At 36.7% G+C, this 16,615-nt stretch overlaps 1 protein-coding gene and 2 long non-coding RNA genes across 3 annotated transcripts; 1 reads left to right on the top strand and 2 right to left on the bottom strand.

The window, feature by feature from the left end:
- Window positions 1-348: 348 nt before the first annotated feature.
- LOC134679538 (ATP synthase subunit gamma, mitochondrial) lies at window positions 349-15,578 on the bottom strand. The gene is made up of 8 exons (XM_063538494.1): window positions 15,454-15,578; window positions 15,104-15,274; window positions 9,206-9,284; window positions 8,640-8,697; window positions 2,942-3,099; window positions 2,265-2,429; window positions 1,598-1,696; window positions 349-1,244 (listed from the first exon to the last, which is right to left on the bottom strand). The coding sequence occupies exons 2-8, from the start codon at window positions 15,262-15,264 to the stop codon at window positions 1,077-1,079; spliced, it is 888 nt and encodes a 295-aa protein (XP_063394564.1). The 5' UTR covers window positions 15,265-15,274; window positions 15,454-15,578; the 3' UTR covers window positions 349-1,076.
- Window positions 3,778-5,416, top strand: LOC134679546 (uncharacterized). The gene is made up of 3 exons (XR_010100347.1): window positions 3,778-3,897; window positions 3,995-4,227; window positions 5,147-5,416. It is a non-coding gene; the product is annotated as an uncharacterized LOC134679546 (long non-coding RNA).
- On the bottom strand, window positions 5,100-7,301 carry LOC134679547 (uncharacterized). The gene is made up of 3 exons (XR_010100348.1): window positions 6,807-7,301; window positions 6,181-6,309; window positions 5,100-5,298 (listed from the first exon to the last, which is right to left on the bottom strand). It is a non-coding gene; the product is annotated as an uncharacterized LOC134679547 (long non-coding RNA).
- Window positions 15,579-16,615: the final 1,037 nt, after the last annotated feature.

The following is a 16,615-nucleotide window of genomic DNA, read 5'->3' on the forward strand; positions in this document are numbered from 1 at the left end:
CCGACTGTCGGGTACCCTGTTCGTAGCGACTATGCGGTCCATACGGCGAAACCGCGGCTACGCGCTACGAGCGTAACCCAAGCTCTTAATGACAATAAATATGTTAAAGGCGTTTTTACAAATAAAAATGTCGAAAGTTGTAAAGGATATTAAATTTGTTCATCTTTAACGCCACTTGCACCATCCCACTAACCTGGGGTTAACCGGTTAAACCGTTAACCTAGGGTCGAATTGTAATCGTAAACATGGTAACTCCAGGTTTAACCGGTTAATTGGGTTTTAGTCCTCTTTGGACTTCTATTATAAAGACTGGTTTTTACAATGTAAGTTTTAAATAAAAACAACGAATAAATCTAAATGATACTTTATTTAATAAACCACCACTTTCACCGTTGGTTTCCAACCATGATCGACAAATAACCTCATCTAACAGTGTCCAAATATATTTATAAAAAGGTCTAAAAGCCAGTGAAGTATATAAATGCGTGTTTTTTACAAATAAATGTGAACACCGTCCGACAATGTCAGCAATATGGTACATTTTTCTATTGATTACATTTTTTTAACGGCAGTATAATATAAATAAAACAATTTTTACTTTGACAACGAATTTCAAGCTTTTCTTACCCCATGAGCCTAACACCCCTACCATGTTAGGTTTCACTCTAGATGATTACACCAGCTTGGCAAAAAACCATGCTAAAAAGATGAAAATATCGTTTCTTTCGCAGGACAGTCGCGACATGAACCTTATTCGTCATCTTTTCAATTTAAAGACAGAATAACTTTTCTTCAAGTTCAAAGAAATTGCAATCCAAATGCACTGTCTCAGATATTTTATCTGTCTGATTTAAATCCTAAGTACAAACAGCACTCTGTCCATCGGTGGACCTTATGCCTTTTGTAATAACGTTTACCCTCAGTTAACAATGTAGGCGATGGCCAATTCTACCAAAATGACAGATTGGTTAGACAAATTAGGCCATTAATTTAATACCCAGGATAAAAAACATTGATTCCACGATTTCAATTCCCTCCAAAATTCCCCCCAAAAATCCGTTGTCAAAATTTTAAATTTACTCGAGCGCAGCGGCGCCGGAGATGATCTCGATGAGCTCGCGGGTGATGACGGCCTGGCGCGTGCGGTTGAAGGTGAGCGTGAGCTTGTCGATCATCTCGCCGGCGTTCTTGGACGCGTTGTCCATGGCCGTCATGCGCGACGACTGCTCCGAGCACGCGCCCTCCTGGAATGTAAACAAAATGTTGGTTGTTGCCATGTGGACTTGTATTCTGTCCCACACAACAGCCGCAACGGCCATTGGGATTAATTCCGCAATAACAATTGAATGTTTACCAATGGCATTTACGCGGGGGCTGAGTTTAGTATAGACTAATAACACTAGACCGCTAATCCCCTTAACCAGCGCGTAACCAAAACGCTGCTTATTTTTGTAGTCGACATCTAGTGGCAACTAGTGGATTTATCAGTACTGTTACTTGATACTAGATGTCACGAGTGTCGCGACAGACGAAAAGTGTATTGTTCAACTCAAATTAATAACAAGAAATTACACAGCAACATAAATAAAAAGCAAACCTTCAGGGCGTAGAAGAGCATAGAGGCAAGTGAGAACTCCATGTAGGACTGCAGCACTTCGGAGTCCAAGGAGTCGTACACCGCCAGCTTGGGAGCAGCCTGCAAATTAAACGCTAGTTTAGTGTCAAATTAAGTGAAATAAGAACTAGTTTCCCCTCTGCGTTGGTCAGATGGCAGTCTCTTTCATAGAAACTAGTGCCTCAGGATTGGTTACCTCAAGAGGACTTCGGGCATTAGCCGGGATAATAGGAGGAAGATGATGAGAGATTCGTCAAAGACGTCAACTGACGTGCGCGGCTACCTCCCAATATCCACCTTCGTGCATTCCGACACGGTCATAGTGACACGTGCACGATAGGCGTGGCGTTCAAAGGTCGATGATCCACGGAAGCACTTGAAGTGGTCCAGGAATTATACTTAATAGGCTTGTCGGTCAGTAACTGTTAAGAATGAAATCCCGTGAGGGGCCGAAAGGCACTATTAAATCTTTTTGCACGGTCTTTAGGTCCATTACTTCAGTGGGATTGGAGAGCGCTTGACCGAGTGAAACGATAAATGGATGGAACGAAACGGTTGACAATTTCGCTGGTACGAGTGTAAACGAGATGAAAGAACGACGTGACACTCTTATGCCCGTAAAATATGAAGGAAAATCTAATACATTTACCTCGACAGCCTTCCTGCTGAACAGGGGCAGGTCATCCTGCGCGTAGGATACGACGGAGCGGAACTTGTTGTAGATGATCTTGCCGGAGCCGAACTCGTAGCCGGAGGTCAGGATGCCGTTAGTGAGCTGCGCGGCGTCCAGGAAGGTGGGGGGGAGGCGGCCGATCTGAAATAATTCATGGATATAGTTTATGCTCCAATACGAATCCCTACTAATATTATTAATGCGAAAGTCGGTAGAAAAGGCGGTCTGTCTGTCGCCTCTTCACGCTTAAACCGCTTAACCGATTTAGATTAAATTTGGTAGCGATAGATAAGCCCGAGGAAGGACATTAGGATAGTTTTTATCAGTTATCATCATCCCACGGAGCCCAAACCTAGCAAAGAGATATAATTATGGGTAATAACTAAGTTTTTTTTTTTATTGTGGAAAGTTAAATATATGAACGCTATCTCGCCTGATAACAAATGACGGAGTCGAGGATGCTTACTTAAAACAGTTAAAAGTGTAGGGGAATAGTTTCGAAAAAAACGTTTTAGTACCGTAGAGACAGGACCAAATAGCGCGCGACCTATCGCCGACACAGATGACCTTATTAATGTTCTCTGCGGGCTTGACCAGAGACGGTTGTCCTTAGAATTAGATACTTATGTATGTGTTGACAGTTTGACACTCACCTCGTTGCACACAGAGATGATGTGCTTGCCGTACAGACGGGACAGAATAGCGCGGGACTTGTCGCCGACGCAGATGACCTTGATGTTCTCGGCGCCAGGCTCGGCCAGGCGGAGACGGATGACCTTGGAGACGCCGGTGTGGACGGCGCCGCACAGACCTGACGAGATAATATGAGTAGAGTCCTAGAGTTCCATCAAAAATACACTGCTGTGACTCCAGGGATGTCACATAATGGTTGCCAGTTGTCATCCTTTAACACTTTGACTACCGAGAACCCGCCTGGTAGGGACTCGTAATGTTTGCTCAGATGCCGGACAACCCGCCCAGCGGGTTCTTTTGTACGCAGATATAGACGACCGGTTTCTGGGGTAGTGCACCGTTTTTTGCCCGGTTGCGAAAGTGTCAAACATTCGCATTGGGTCTATATTAATTCGCATAACGTAATACTCCTAATTCAAATTGGCATAAGACAGATTACGCATAACTTTTAAATCGCATAACATTATTTCGCATAACTGAGTACGCATAATGTTAATGCGCATAACGTTTATTGTCATAACAATGACTAACAGCCGTATTCATAAAAAATCCTTAAATGAGGAATGATCAGCTTATTAGCTAATCCGCTGTTTAGGCTTAATAAGCCGTTGATAAGAACCATGATTTATAAACGTTTATTAGGGGCTTCTTAACTAATAAGCAGATTAGACGCGTTATGTTGGCATCTTGGCGCATCATAGACTAAAATATGGCTGAACATTAAATAAAAAAAAAAGTTTGACAGCAGCACTAGCGGCCAATCGTAATATTATTACTTCTACACTCCATACGTAATATCATGAAGAAGTTGATTTACTATTTTGACTAATTTTCGGAATTATCTCTTATTAAAATAGCTTCTGTGCCACAAAAATAATTAAAGATTGCTGCATGGCCGGAAATTTTATAAAACTTGGTGAGTAACTACGTTTACAGACAAGTATCTTATACAGCAACAAGTAATAATATGAGTTCACTGCAATGTTGATATACCTATATCTTATTGCTTTTAGTTTCAATATTATGTGGAATGGAGTCGAAAGAAGTGGGGTTCTTTCAAACTAACCGAGAAGTGCATAATTAGCGAAGAGAAGAAGTCGAAGCCAGATACCGTACCAGACCCCACTCGCCTCCGCAAGAAGAACCATTGAATAATGGTTCATGAGTTCACACTAATTTATTCTGGTTGCGGCAGAAATTCACAACGGGTCAACAAAACGAAGTCCATTCAGACTCACTAAATCAGGTATGAACAATGTCCTATACTTTCTTGTTTACCTTACATACCTGCAGTGTTTAGAGTTAGACAAAGAAAAGTCTGCAGCGATTTTGATGATAACTCTAGGTACAGTTCAAATTTTGGGCATGACCATCTATTTATAATATATTATAGACATAGGTACGTAACATAAAATGTAGTATCTGAACATGTTAAGATTGACACTTGCATTGACGGCTTTGACATTATTTAAAGGTTATAACACTTATAAATTTGGTAAATTTATCCGTGCTTTGTGGAGCTTGGTGTATTTGTTTAAAATTATGCATAGGTACCTACCTATTATAGGTATTATATTTCTTAACCATACAATGGAACCAAATGATAATTATATGTACAAGTGATGTTTTATTGTAACAAGCCGTTGTGTCGCGAGTTTACTTCTTGTCATCGTGTCATTAGTAATAATTTTGTAATGGTATTTATTTTATGCATGAAACAATGCGATGGTTATTATACTCGATCACCTAGCCAACCTACTTACTACGAGGAAGGATGGTTCACAAATTAGGCAGTATTTAAATACCAGTGTACAGGTGTGTGTATAGATACTGTGTACCTGCTGATTAAAATTAAGATGTTTTCTGCGTACAGTTGGTTATAATTAAGTTGGCTAATCTATATCTCATCAGACAGTTTGGACATCTATTCCAGAGAGTTTGCAAGGTCAATGTACAATGATATCATATTATAGTACCTAATAGGTAATGAATAATAAATGAAGTCATATTGATCTCTGTCTATAGCTTAAAATGATACTTAGTTACCATAACTATATTGAATCATGTGACCCTAACTTAAGTACATCCATTATATCATAAGCTAAAAATTAAAGAAAATTGTTGAATACAAAAATACTTTTATTCAAATTATTGCATCTTTTCAGATCCTGAAAGTACCATCATTAGCCACTGTTATTGTTGAATAACTCCAGGCTTTGGAAGAAAAGCTGTGGCCTGTGAACAGCTGTGAATATTGGTCAGAGAAGTGTAACTGACTCCGTACACTGCAAGTCCCAGCAGGAAATCAGCAAGAAACCTAAAAGAAAAAAAACATCAAAATGAAAACCTAGCTTGATTTAGGTTGAAGTAATAAAATTGTTCTAATTTAATTGGTGTTTTATTTTACTAATTAAATATATTTTTTGACTTGTTAAGGTTTGTACAATTTTTATTAATGATGTACAGTCACCTGCAATAATATGTTACACAACAAAGGCCCATAAGAGCATTGCACATTTTTGCAGCCTTCGAAGAGTAACATATTATTGCAGGCGACTGTACCCATATTGAAATACTCAAAATTCCATTTTTCTAATTACAATGCAATAAAATCTTAAATGTATCTAGCAGTCTAATAGGGATGTTTCCTGTACTTAAAATAAATTATGTCACACCATACCATGTATAAAATAAAGCACCAGATTATTATTAGAAAATAAATTTTCATATAAATACCATAATAGCAAATCATTTTGAGAGTTCTAAAAAGGAAAGTAGGACCCTATTTTGCACATATTTATGATATTCATGTGTTTGCAATATTGTTCTGATGAAAGTGTACAATTTATATAAAGTAAAGTAGATATTCATAGGTAAGTTCATGCTATGTACCTAGTTCAAAGAAGTTCAAAAATAATATTGGTAATTAATGGTTCTTATGTAGAATAAAATTAAAAGGTATTTTTGAATACCAGACAATGACAAGGACAAGTTTAGTGCTGCCCATCTGATATTAAGCACTGCAGCCTACAGGCAACTAGCGGAGTTACAAATAGCCGACAGTGCATTTTTGGGAGCACTGGAAACCTTAGCGTCAAGAACAGGTAGGTATAGAATCCAACCTGGATGACTATACTGAATAATTAGTTGACATAAATGAAACTTTCATTCTATAAAGTTCAGCTTGCAATATTTTTACCTGGAGGCCAAATTGTTATGCTCAAAGCCAATATTGAGCAAACTGCCTATGCAATGACTGCATATACCCGTGACTTTTTCAGATTTTTCATCACTTTACCAGACTGACAAGAGTGCACACTTCTTTTACCTGTAAATAAGTTGATACTTTTAAGTAGTGCCTACTTACCTGTGATATTTTTTATTAAACACAGTCGGTTAAATATGTCTATAAAACAAGTTAACTTATGGTAAATATTATAATCTCATTAGGTATAATGGTTAGTTATTCAATTGCAAACTATGAATGAGATTGATGTACTCTTACAGGGTCTATAATATTATATAGGTAGGTATAATGTGCGCAAGAAATGCAATTAAATTTAAGTTTGCGAAATGCGAACACCCTGATCTTAAATTAAAAACAACGTTTCTGGCAAGTGGTAATAATGAATAACTAAAGGGTTTACGCACAAATATAAGTAAGTCCTCGCCGTGTCCGACGATGGCGACTCCTCCAAATATTTTTAATTAGGAACATGGAACGCTCTAATATTACTTGCCAAGCCAAACTTGGTTTCGAAAATGCGATTGTATGGCGAGCAATGAAGCTGGCCCGCATAGATTTAAGTGAATCTGGCGGTTTACCTATTTCTCCAAACGCCTAATAGCTGTGAGGGAGGAACTCGCTCCGTTTATGATGCATTTTTCCGACTACGCGATCATAGAATTCTGTTGCCTTCTTCGATATTTTGGTTAAACGAAAATCACCATACACAAAATCACATAAACAACTTATAAAAAGCGGGATATTTAGGTTTCGCGCCATTTTCGCACTATATCCAGGTATGTAATACGTAATTGCACATATTAAAGTTGTTTTCCATTCACATTTGGGATTTTAACCAAAACGTACTATTTGCTCTTGCTCTTGTCACTCTTGCCAAAATCAGCTGTTTCGTGACCGCCATCTTGTAAAATAGCAGATAATAAACAGATAAAGAAGGGTCCTCGGCTCCGTAACTTTCCGAGGATTTAATAAAGAGATGATCAACTGTTTAGCGCTAAAAAGTGTTTATGAATCACGTTTTGTGACATCCGGTTATCAGCAACTGATGATCAATGCTCTAACTGTTTATGAATACGGCTGTAGTATAAATGTAATAAGCATAACGCTACTTTGCATAATTATTAAATGGTATAAATATAAAAGGAAGGTAACAGATTGTTATGTCACCATAAAGCGGTATTTGGAGGCAATTGCAGCCAATTTAAATTAAAGTTTAGTTTGGATGGTTTTTTTCTATCCTACCGATTTATAGGTATAAGTTCTATTTACCAGTTAGAGGTATTGACAAATGTAATTTTGATTGTATATATTATTTTATTTATTTAATACATCTGAGGAGATAATCAGGATGTGAATATATCTATAATATTATCGGGCTGTTATAAAAAAACCTAACATCGAAGGCTAAGGCCTTCTGAACCTAACCTAACCGAGTTGGTTAAGTTGGTTTCGTCCTGATCCATTTACATTATAAAATTATGCTAATTCATTTTATGACAGTTACAGTTATAGTTAATAATGTTATGCATATTTAAATTATGCGGAGTCATTATTATGCGCAATAAGTGTTATGCTTTTTTATTATTATGCCTGTTTAATGTTATGAACAATTATTTTATGCCAAATCTGTTATGCGAATTCATATTATGACAATTAATGTTAGGCGTATTAAGGGGCACCCATTCGCATTGTATCTGTTTTTTGAATTTTCTGTTCAACTATTAACGTATAGAGGGTGATTCGTGAGACGTGAGCAGGACTAATCCTGCATACTCAGTAACTGATAATTAACCGTAGTTCTGTAGAAAGCAACCAACTTTTTATTTTTGTCAAAGTGACTGACACCCTAACTTAGTAGCTTTGGTCGCTTTCTGCATTGATAAAAAAATTGAGTTGGTCGTTTTCTGCATAACTCCGGTCAATTGATCGATCACTGTCGTATTTAGGTGAAACAACCACACTTTTTCCTATTATTTAACTTTTTGGTGAGGGCAAATTTAATTCTCTACAATCGTGGTCACCCTACAAGACCTAATTAATAAACATAAAACCTCTTTAACCGTAATGACAGCATTTTGATTAAAGAAGATAAAACTGTCAAACTTGAGTGATATACGACTTTTCAAAAGTAAGTAAAGTAAGTAAAAGTAAGGTAGTTTTGTAAGTGATGACAGTGATGACATTCAATTTGACACAGAATATCGGTAGTTTAGTATTCTAATTTTAGGGTGACCATGCATGTCGTAAATAAATTAATAACTTTTTTTTTTTCAACACGACTAGAAATTTAACATTAACCTCACTAATACTGATACGGAACAGTTGCTTATAATTTACGAAATGAGCAGTGTTAGTCCTGCTCACGTCTCCTGAATCACCCTGTATAATCCTAAATTTGTCAGTTTTCTTACCTCTGTCTGAGGTCATGGCAATGTAGAGCTGCTTCGGCTCATCTTCGGGTGCCTGGACCTGTTGAGAAATCAGTACTGACTTAGGATGTTTTTACACCATGTATTTGCTTAATGAGAGAGTGAGACGCAATGACATTGGACCAAGATATTGGACAGATGGAATACCCTAAGCAAATCATTCCAAATTTTTGGGAAAATATTTAACTTGTCATAATTTGTGTCATAAAAAACTTCAACTTTATATGACTTAGAAGTAGGGTTGCAAGAAGTAGGTAATATATTTTTGATGCCTTATTCTGGAAAATACTATATTCCACCAAAAAAAAGTTGGCAACCCTACTTAGAAGTGAATACAGCTGTACAGATTCAAAATTAAAACTGCAACTCTCACCAACATGAGTAGACTAGACTAGTTTTGAAGTTTTCATCTTTAGGCTATTACTTGAGTTCTTCTGCCCAATTTTACTCATAACTTTATTTACCCACTGCTATATTCCCAATAGATTGCAATTAGTACTAATGCAAGCTTATCTGTGTAAATTTTAAGACCCAGTTAAGGGTATTACCTCAGCTTTCTCATAGAACTGGACAGCACCCTCTCCATAGGGGCGCGCAGCCTTCAGGTCACGCTCGGCGCGAGTGTATCTGGAACATGGGCCACAGAATAAATAATAGTACTAGGTGCAGAAGACTCACTCTCTAACAAAACGCGTCTGTTACGATCAGGACAGATATGGCCGCTAGCTGGCGACAGCGCCACGCGCGGCTTATGGCTAGCCACCAAAATTGGTGTGGAATGGATGTACTTTTAGCTACCTGTAGCAAAGCAACGAAATCGCGGACATAGGTTACAAAACTCACATCACATAGGATGTCTATCTTGTCATTGAAAAATTGATGGTTCTATGCTAAGCTTACCGAAAAGATCATTTTTCAAAGGGTTTAGAAACCCCAAATTCCATAGACAAATCAGTAGGCATCTATTGCTCTATTCAAAAACATTCATAGAATTGAACTTTTGTTTTAGGTATTGCAGGAGAATAATGATTAAGTAATAAGGGGTCATCCATTAATTACATCACACTTTTAGGGGGAGGGAGGGGTTAAGAAAATGTGACATATTGTGACATGGGGGAGGGGGGAGACACAAACTTTGTGACGTCACTTTAACTTCATCAGTAACTGAAAATTTATTTAAATTATTTTGTTGTTGTACTTTTAAATAACAAGTTTTTAAAACGATAATTGTTTATATTCGTTTAATTTTCTTTCCTAAGCAGTTATGGCTTATAAAATTACTAATATTTATATCGTAAAAAATATTTTCATAAAATATTAATAATACTTAGGTACTTACTTAATTCGATTTGGCGATTTCGTAGAAAAAATGTGACGTCACACTAGGGGGGAGGGGTTTGCCAAATGTGACCAAGTGTGACAAGGAGGGGGGGAGGGGTCAAAAAACCTAGAAATTCGTGTGACGTAATTAATGGATAACCCCAATGAATCACAATGTTGATGAATGAGGCTTCAATTCTCGAAGTAAGAGCGAAGTAACATATTGAGGAAAATAAGGGGGAAGCAGATTTCTTGATATGGCAACTTGCAACTGTGCAGTTGCTGGATAAAAATTTTCTTGGATAAAAAGTCAAAGTGTCGGTTATAGGTGCCACTATAAGTAAATGTATTTTTTAATACAGTTGCTCAAAAAGTGCTACTTTACGTAGCTGTTTAGCGTGCGGAAAGTTGGTTATCTCGAACTAGTGCTTTTTACTTTTCCAATTTTTTAAAATATATATTAAATTATTAAATATTAAATTTTTCTCTTTTTCCTTGTACCTTAAAGACTTACAAATTAAGTTATATTAACAATTCTTGTACAGCACAAGTTACAAGTCTACCCACAGATGATTTTTTATTATGTATAAACTCCAGGAAGTTCTGTTATTGGCTATGCTATAAGTTCTCATGTTTTTTGTATATTATTTAATGTAAACGCTGTTGAACTTCTCAATAAAATAAATAAATAAATTTATACTTGTTCCAATTCACGACTACTTATTGATGAGTGTTAATATTAGTTTCCTTTAAACGTCGTAATCAGCATAAAAACCTACCGTTAATGTAAGAATACGAAAAATATTACATATTTCATATTTAATTACTTACCTCTTCATCATTATAACACGTTTATTTTTTAATATTCAATATTGAAAATTCCGTTCTTATAAGTTGACTGAATGGAACGGAATAGCTGCCAAACGCCCATAGATATAATATGCTTAAAGACGACGTCTAACCGAGCTGTCACTGTCACCACTTTTGTTTAGTGTACGATTAACAATGTTTTTCTTATTTTTTCGCAACTGTATTAAAAAACGTCGTTCGATACACGTGCGGAAATGTCATTCTTCACTCGTCCCGAGTCTTGCCACGAGCCGCAGGCTCGTGGCAAGATATCTCGGTACTCGTGAAGTAATGACATACCTTCCGCACTAGCATCGAAATGTACTATTTCCTACTAACATAGTATAAACAACAGAAGGTTTACTGCTGCCTTCTTAATTAATAACTAATTATGACAATCAAGACACTAAAATATTAATTATTTAATTCATTTTGTGTTAGGAGGGTATACAAAAACTGGCCAGTATCTAATGATACTGCACTTGTTCTATTCTATTATATCACTCAAACATATGTCATGTTCAATAGCCTAATTAAGTTAAGCAAGGCCTAATATAGTCTGTATCTTTAGGTAAGCAAGTATGTTGCTGACTCATAAGGTAAACTGCAGTGGCGGATTTCCCATAAGGCACAGTAGGCCCGGGCCTAGGGCGGCGAAATATAGGGGCGGCAAATTGTGACAATAATTTCGCTGATGATAACAAAAAATAACTCAAAATTAGGCCAGGCAACGAATTCTCAAAAAAAGGTACCTACCTATAGAGGGAAATGCTTGAAACACAATTATTGACTTTGTACCTAACTTTATTTGGACTATCTAGGAGGTGAACATATCAAAAGTCCCCGGCCGTAGCCCTTAAGCCGGGGGAAGAGAGAGGTTTGAAGGTCACATTTTTCAGTTTTTCGCTTATATCTCGGAAACTATGCGTTCTAACGAACGACATGATCATTATACAAAATGAATGTTGGTTAAATTTGCTAAAAGCTACAATTTTTATGATATCTGGAGGGTCCTCCACACTTGTGCGCGAATCGCGGCGCGAAGCCGCGAACGCGAGTGTGGCGTCGATTTCGCATATTGTTGACGCCTTCGCGCCTTGTTCCCCGTTTATAGGGTTCCGTCCCAAAAGGAAAAAACGGAACCCTTATACTCGTGCGTCTGGCTGTCCGTCTGTCACAGCCTATTTTCTCCGAAACTGCTGGACCAATTAAACTGAAATATGGCACACATATGTAAGTTTGTGACCCAAAGATGAACGTGTAACGTAAATAAATGAATTTTAACCCTTAAATTGGCATTGTGCATCACCGTGTACGTTAGTTAGTAAAAATTCCTGTCATAAATATATCTAATTTCCTAAGCTTTTATTTTCAGAAACTACTTAATAATGATGTTACGAATAGTACTAAAATATGTGATATGGCAAAAAATTGAAATTAACGTCGCTATTCAAAAATTTGTTCGAAGTGGCTACGCTCGCCAGTACCTCTAATAAGTTTTATTAAATTTTAACAACTTTTCTGTATGCAATTTATGATTTGTACGTTTTGTGTTTCATAAGAAAATGGTAAAGTATATGAATAATTGGTAATTTTGTGAGCATAAGGCATAATAATAAAGATAATCACCGGTAAATTAGAATGTACACCACGGTTACCATTGACAAGTTTGTAAATATTCAACTACGGTAACCACCGTGTACGTTGCCAACCTATCTGTACTTAACTTTTGTTTTGAATCTAACGATTTTGCGTGTCCTTGTTTATTTAAAATATTTTTAAACAGTATGCTTTCCTTTCTTTGTCTGTAGTATTTAACACTATGTAGATCGCATAAGATTTTGGCTTTAATTCCCGTAAAAAATGTATGTTCTGATTATGAATCAGATTCCGATGAGGAACCCACGCGCATTCACACAATTCTATTCTGACAATAGCTCTGATCCACCTTCTTTAAATTCTTCTTTGGACAGCTTGTCGGACGAGGATGAGGTCGATAAATACTTTTAATCAAGCACGATTTAATTCTGAAAGCACGTTGATTCTCTTTCGAGCATATTAGAGTTCTACACTCTCCATCCACAGTTATTTATGATGCTTTGCCTACACTACACTTGAACACTCATCGCCATTAGGGTAACAAGAGCTTCATATAAACACGTGAAAATGCCAGCCATACCAGCCTGAAAAAAAAACAGAATTAGATACAGCTTTAGGTTACTTTTAGAACTTCCGGTTTGAACTATTCGAAGGAAATTGTAAAGCGACGGAAGATTGGTAACCGATGAAATGAAAGTTGAGAAACTGTGCCATAAGAAATAGCGTCCTACAGAGTTACAGACAGTCTTTGGTTTGACAACATGGGGCATTTTCCTGAGAGGGGACCGAAAAATGTACGTTACAGATATTGTAAGGAGGGAAAGACGAAATTTTATTGCGTCAAATGCAATATGCTCCTTTGTTTCATCATCGGAGAAACAAAAAAAACCAAATTGCTTTTAACAGTTCCACACTAAATGATGTTTTTTCATAATAATTTACGTTAATTTTTACATAATATTTTACTGGCTTCTTGGCAGCGGTAACCAGCGTGTACATACAAGAATGTTACTTTTCTTGTTATAAAATTGGCAACGTGCATGGTGATGTACATAGATTTTCTGAAAAACCGATAATACTGGATTTTTTTTAACATTTTTCTGTAGACCCCCAGACGGTATTAAATAAAGGTATGCTACTATATTACTTGTTTTTACAAATTTTTACTCTTGCCAATTTAAGGGTTAAATATGGAGGACATTTTTGGGGGGTAAATGAGAAAATTTAAAAATAAAGTTTTTCAAACTATATCGTGTTACATATCAAATCAAAGAGCTCATTGTAAGAATCTCAATTATTTTTTTTATAATTTTAGGATAAATAGTTTAGCATTTATTCAAGAAAACAGGCAAAAAAAAATGTTTTTCTTGTTTCCTAAGTAGATTGTTCGAATGTTTTGTAGGTACATAAAAAAATCAATGTTATTGGTAAAACTGTCCTTTAAAATGAAAAAGTATTTGCTTATTTTTTTCCTATGATCATGTCACAAGGACGTATAGTTTCTGAGATATAATAAGCGAAAATGTGACCTTCAAACCAAACCCCCGCTCAAGGGAACTTTTGATATGTTCACCTTCTAACGAGTCCAAAAAAGTTACTAATTGTAAGTAAAAAATGTGTCCAAAGCATTTCCCTCTATAATATATCTTTTCGTTGCCTGATCTAGATGTAGTCAATATGATGGGTGCTGATGATGATATGAGAAAGGGGCGGCTACAAGACTTGGGGCCTAGGGCGGCAAAGACTGCAAATCCGCCACTGGTAAACTGCATTCAAAAGTTTACTCAGATGCCACAATGTAATGGAAATTGCATGCAAGTATTTACTAGTCTAACGGTCTAAACCTCTCTTTAGTGTCATAGCAGCATACATTACATTGAGTTTCTAGCTACCTATTACTTATTTTACCAGTTTGTCACACCGTGACAGTTCACCCAAGATTTGGAGTCTATGAATGAGCTTCGACATACTACTTTGTAGAGATGGGCAAAATGTGTCAGTAGAGGGAAAAGATTGATATATATCTTTTTACCACTGGGATATGTATCACTCTTTTATATCTTTATATCCGTGTGTATCAGTTATCCCGCTCGTAACTGTATCGACACTTATTGACTTTGCGTCATCTTATGAATGAGAGAGAGACAGAATTGCGACATTTTCATTTTGTATCATGATGGATATAGATTGGTACATTCACACATCGAAATAAATTAATTAAATTGAAGAATATATTTGCCTAATAAAATACCTTATTGCTTTGTGTGTACATTTTATTAAATGCAATGCAATTTAACTCATTAACCGAATTAATAACTCATCATTGCAATTTGCATTGCATCCTGCGCGAGCGAGAAATACTATACTATCTACTTTTCGTTCCCGCGGAATAGCGAATGACGCGTCCGAATCCACCTGAACGACCGCTGTCGCTGGTTCGTGTTACTTCGGTCGACGCGCGACCGAGACATCGCTTTCGCTTTAGTAAATCGTTGCTGAGGGAGTGAGCGGTACGGATATACTGATACATTCGGATTCGTAAAGACAAGAAGAGTGATTCATGAAACGAGAAAGATATATATCTTTTTTATCTATCACTCCTGAGTTACCCATCTCTACTACTTTGTCCAGGTGCTACATCTGCCCTAAAACACCATCAGACATTATTTTGTACTTACTTGGCAGCGGACACCATCTTCATGGATTGGGTGATCTTCTGAATGTTCTTTACCGACTTCAGACGGAGGGAAATGGACTTCAGAGTGGCCATATTCCTGTTCTGCTGGTGACTGACCACCGCCGTCACCTGGGCGACACCAGGCGCGATACGTCCCAACATTTTCACGGCTCTGAAAACAAAATCAGATGATAGAAATGCAGGTTAGGTGCAGTTATGTAAGAATTTGACACCCTGATCCGCCGACATTGAAACAACTTTAACGCTTTATAAGCACTAAATTTCTACACGGATGTATTGAACACGTATTTATAATGGAAAATGTGCACTTTTAATTGGTATTATACTAACTTTTATTGGTTTTTTTGGTCAAATACACCAGCCGACGATAATGTAGCTGGTTGGAAACGTCGTTCGTGGTTAGCCACAGAAAAAAAAAATCGTGGTATACGGAAATTACGGAACGCAACCAAGAATATCCTCAGGGTAAAATAAATTTTAAAATATTTTTGAACGCTATATTTATGTTAAAACTATTGTTTTATTTATATTTCTAATCAGTTGTTATTTTAATTAAATAGAATAGCTCGTGTCTTTACATCAACAGGAAAATATTGAAACGTCACCACATGTTAAAATGCGTGAAATGGAGCGTTACCTCCGGTAACGAGGGCTTAAACCGACCAATTTCAGAAGTTTTTACTCTCTATAGTAACAATGCTTGTCTTATATTCAACGTAATTTGTATAGGTTATACTTTATGCGCAATTCGTAGGTGTGTACTCTTTACAAGTTCTTTTGTTTTTATTAAAATTACTCATCGGAATCTCTTGTTTCTAAAATGCCTGAACCAGAGAAGACCCACCCAGTGAACCCTGAACAAATTCAACAGCAGCCGACTCGAGAAATAAGCCAGACCGATCATTTGAACAAGAAATTGTTGACTTCCCTTTTCAAAAGATTGGATGAGGAAGATTCTACTGCCTCAAAAATGTTGGAAACGGAAAACACCACAGAAGACGACGAATGGAAGGACTAACGTATCAGCATTATTTGTAATTTTGTACGGTATTAATTAAGGCTAGTTGTAAAATATATTCTAATGTGAAAACCAACATTGTTTGTATTATTGTGTCCACAGTAGAATTGCCAAATTGAAAGAATAGGAAATTGCTTTAGTAAATTAATACTTGCTGATGGAAATGTTTTTCAAATGGTAAAGGAATTAAACTTGCATAAAATAACATTAGCACGGTTGATAGGTACTTTGTCTGATGCAGGGTTTCCCAACATTTGTGTCAAACCACTTAATACTTTTGTCACTTCTTTGCCATCTCGCTACACCCCTCTATGAAACTTAGCATACACCTTATAGGCACTTCATCAATTTGCATATCTTCCATCTTTAATAGGGTTGGGCACAAAGGCACTTACACCTATAGTGGCTAGGTTCTAGTTTGCCTATTTATTTCCAAAATTTCATACTTTTATAAGTGTAAATAGGTTAAAATTT

This window comes from Cydia fagiglandana, chromosome 2 (genome assembly GCF_963556715.1).
Source record: "Cydia fagiglandana chromosome 2, ilCydFagi1.1, whole genome shotgun sequence".
In the NCBI taxonomy this organism is placed as follows: Eukaryota; Metazoa; Arthropoda; class Insecta; order Lepidoptera; family Tortricidae; genus Cydia; species Cydia fagiglandana.

Bases quoted from the DNA above. Each gene is read 5' to 3' on its own strand.
- LOC134679538 (XM_063538494.1), bottom strand. From the start codon at position 15,264: ATGTTGGGACGTATCGCGCCTGGTGTCGCCCAGGTGACGGCGGTGGTC. The intron at 3,100-8,639 runs GTAAGAAAACTG...TTATCTCGTCAG, and splicing joins TGCCATGACCTCAGACAGAG to GTCTGTGCGGCGCCGTCCAC. The intron at 1,245-1,597 runs GTTTGCTTTTTA...TTTACATTCCAG, and splicing joins TGCTCTTCTACGCCCTGAAG to GAGGGCGCGTGCTCGGAGCA.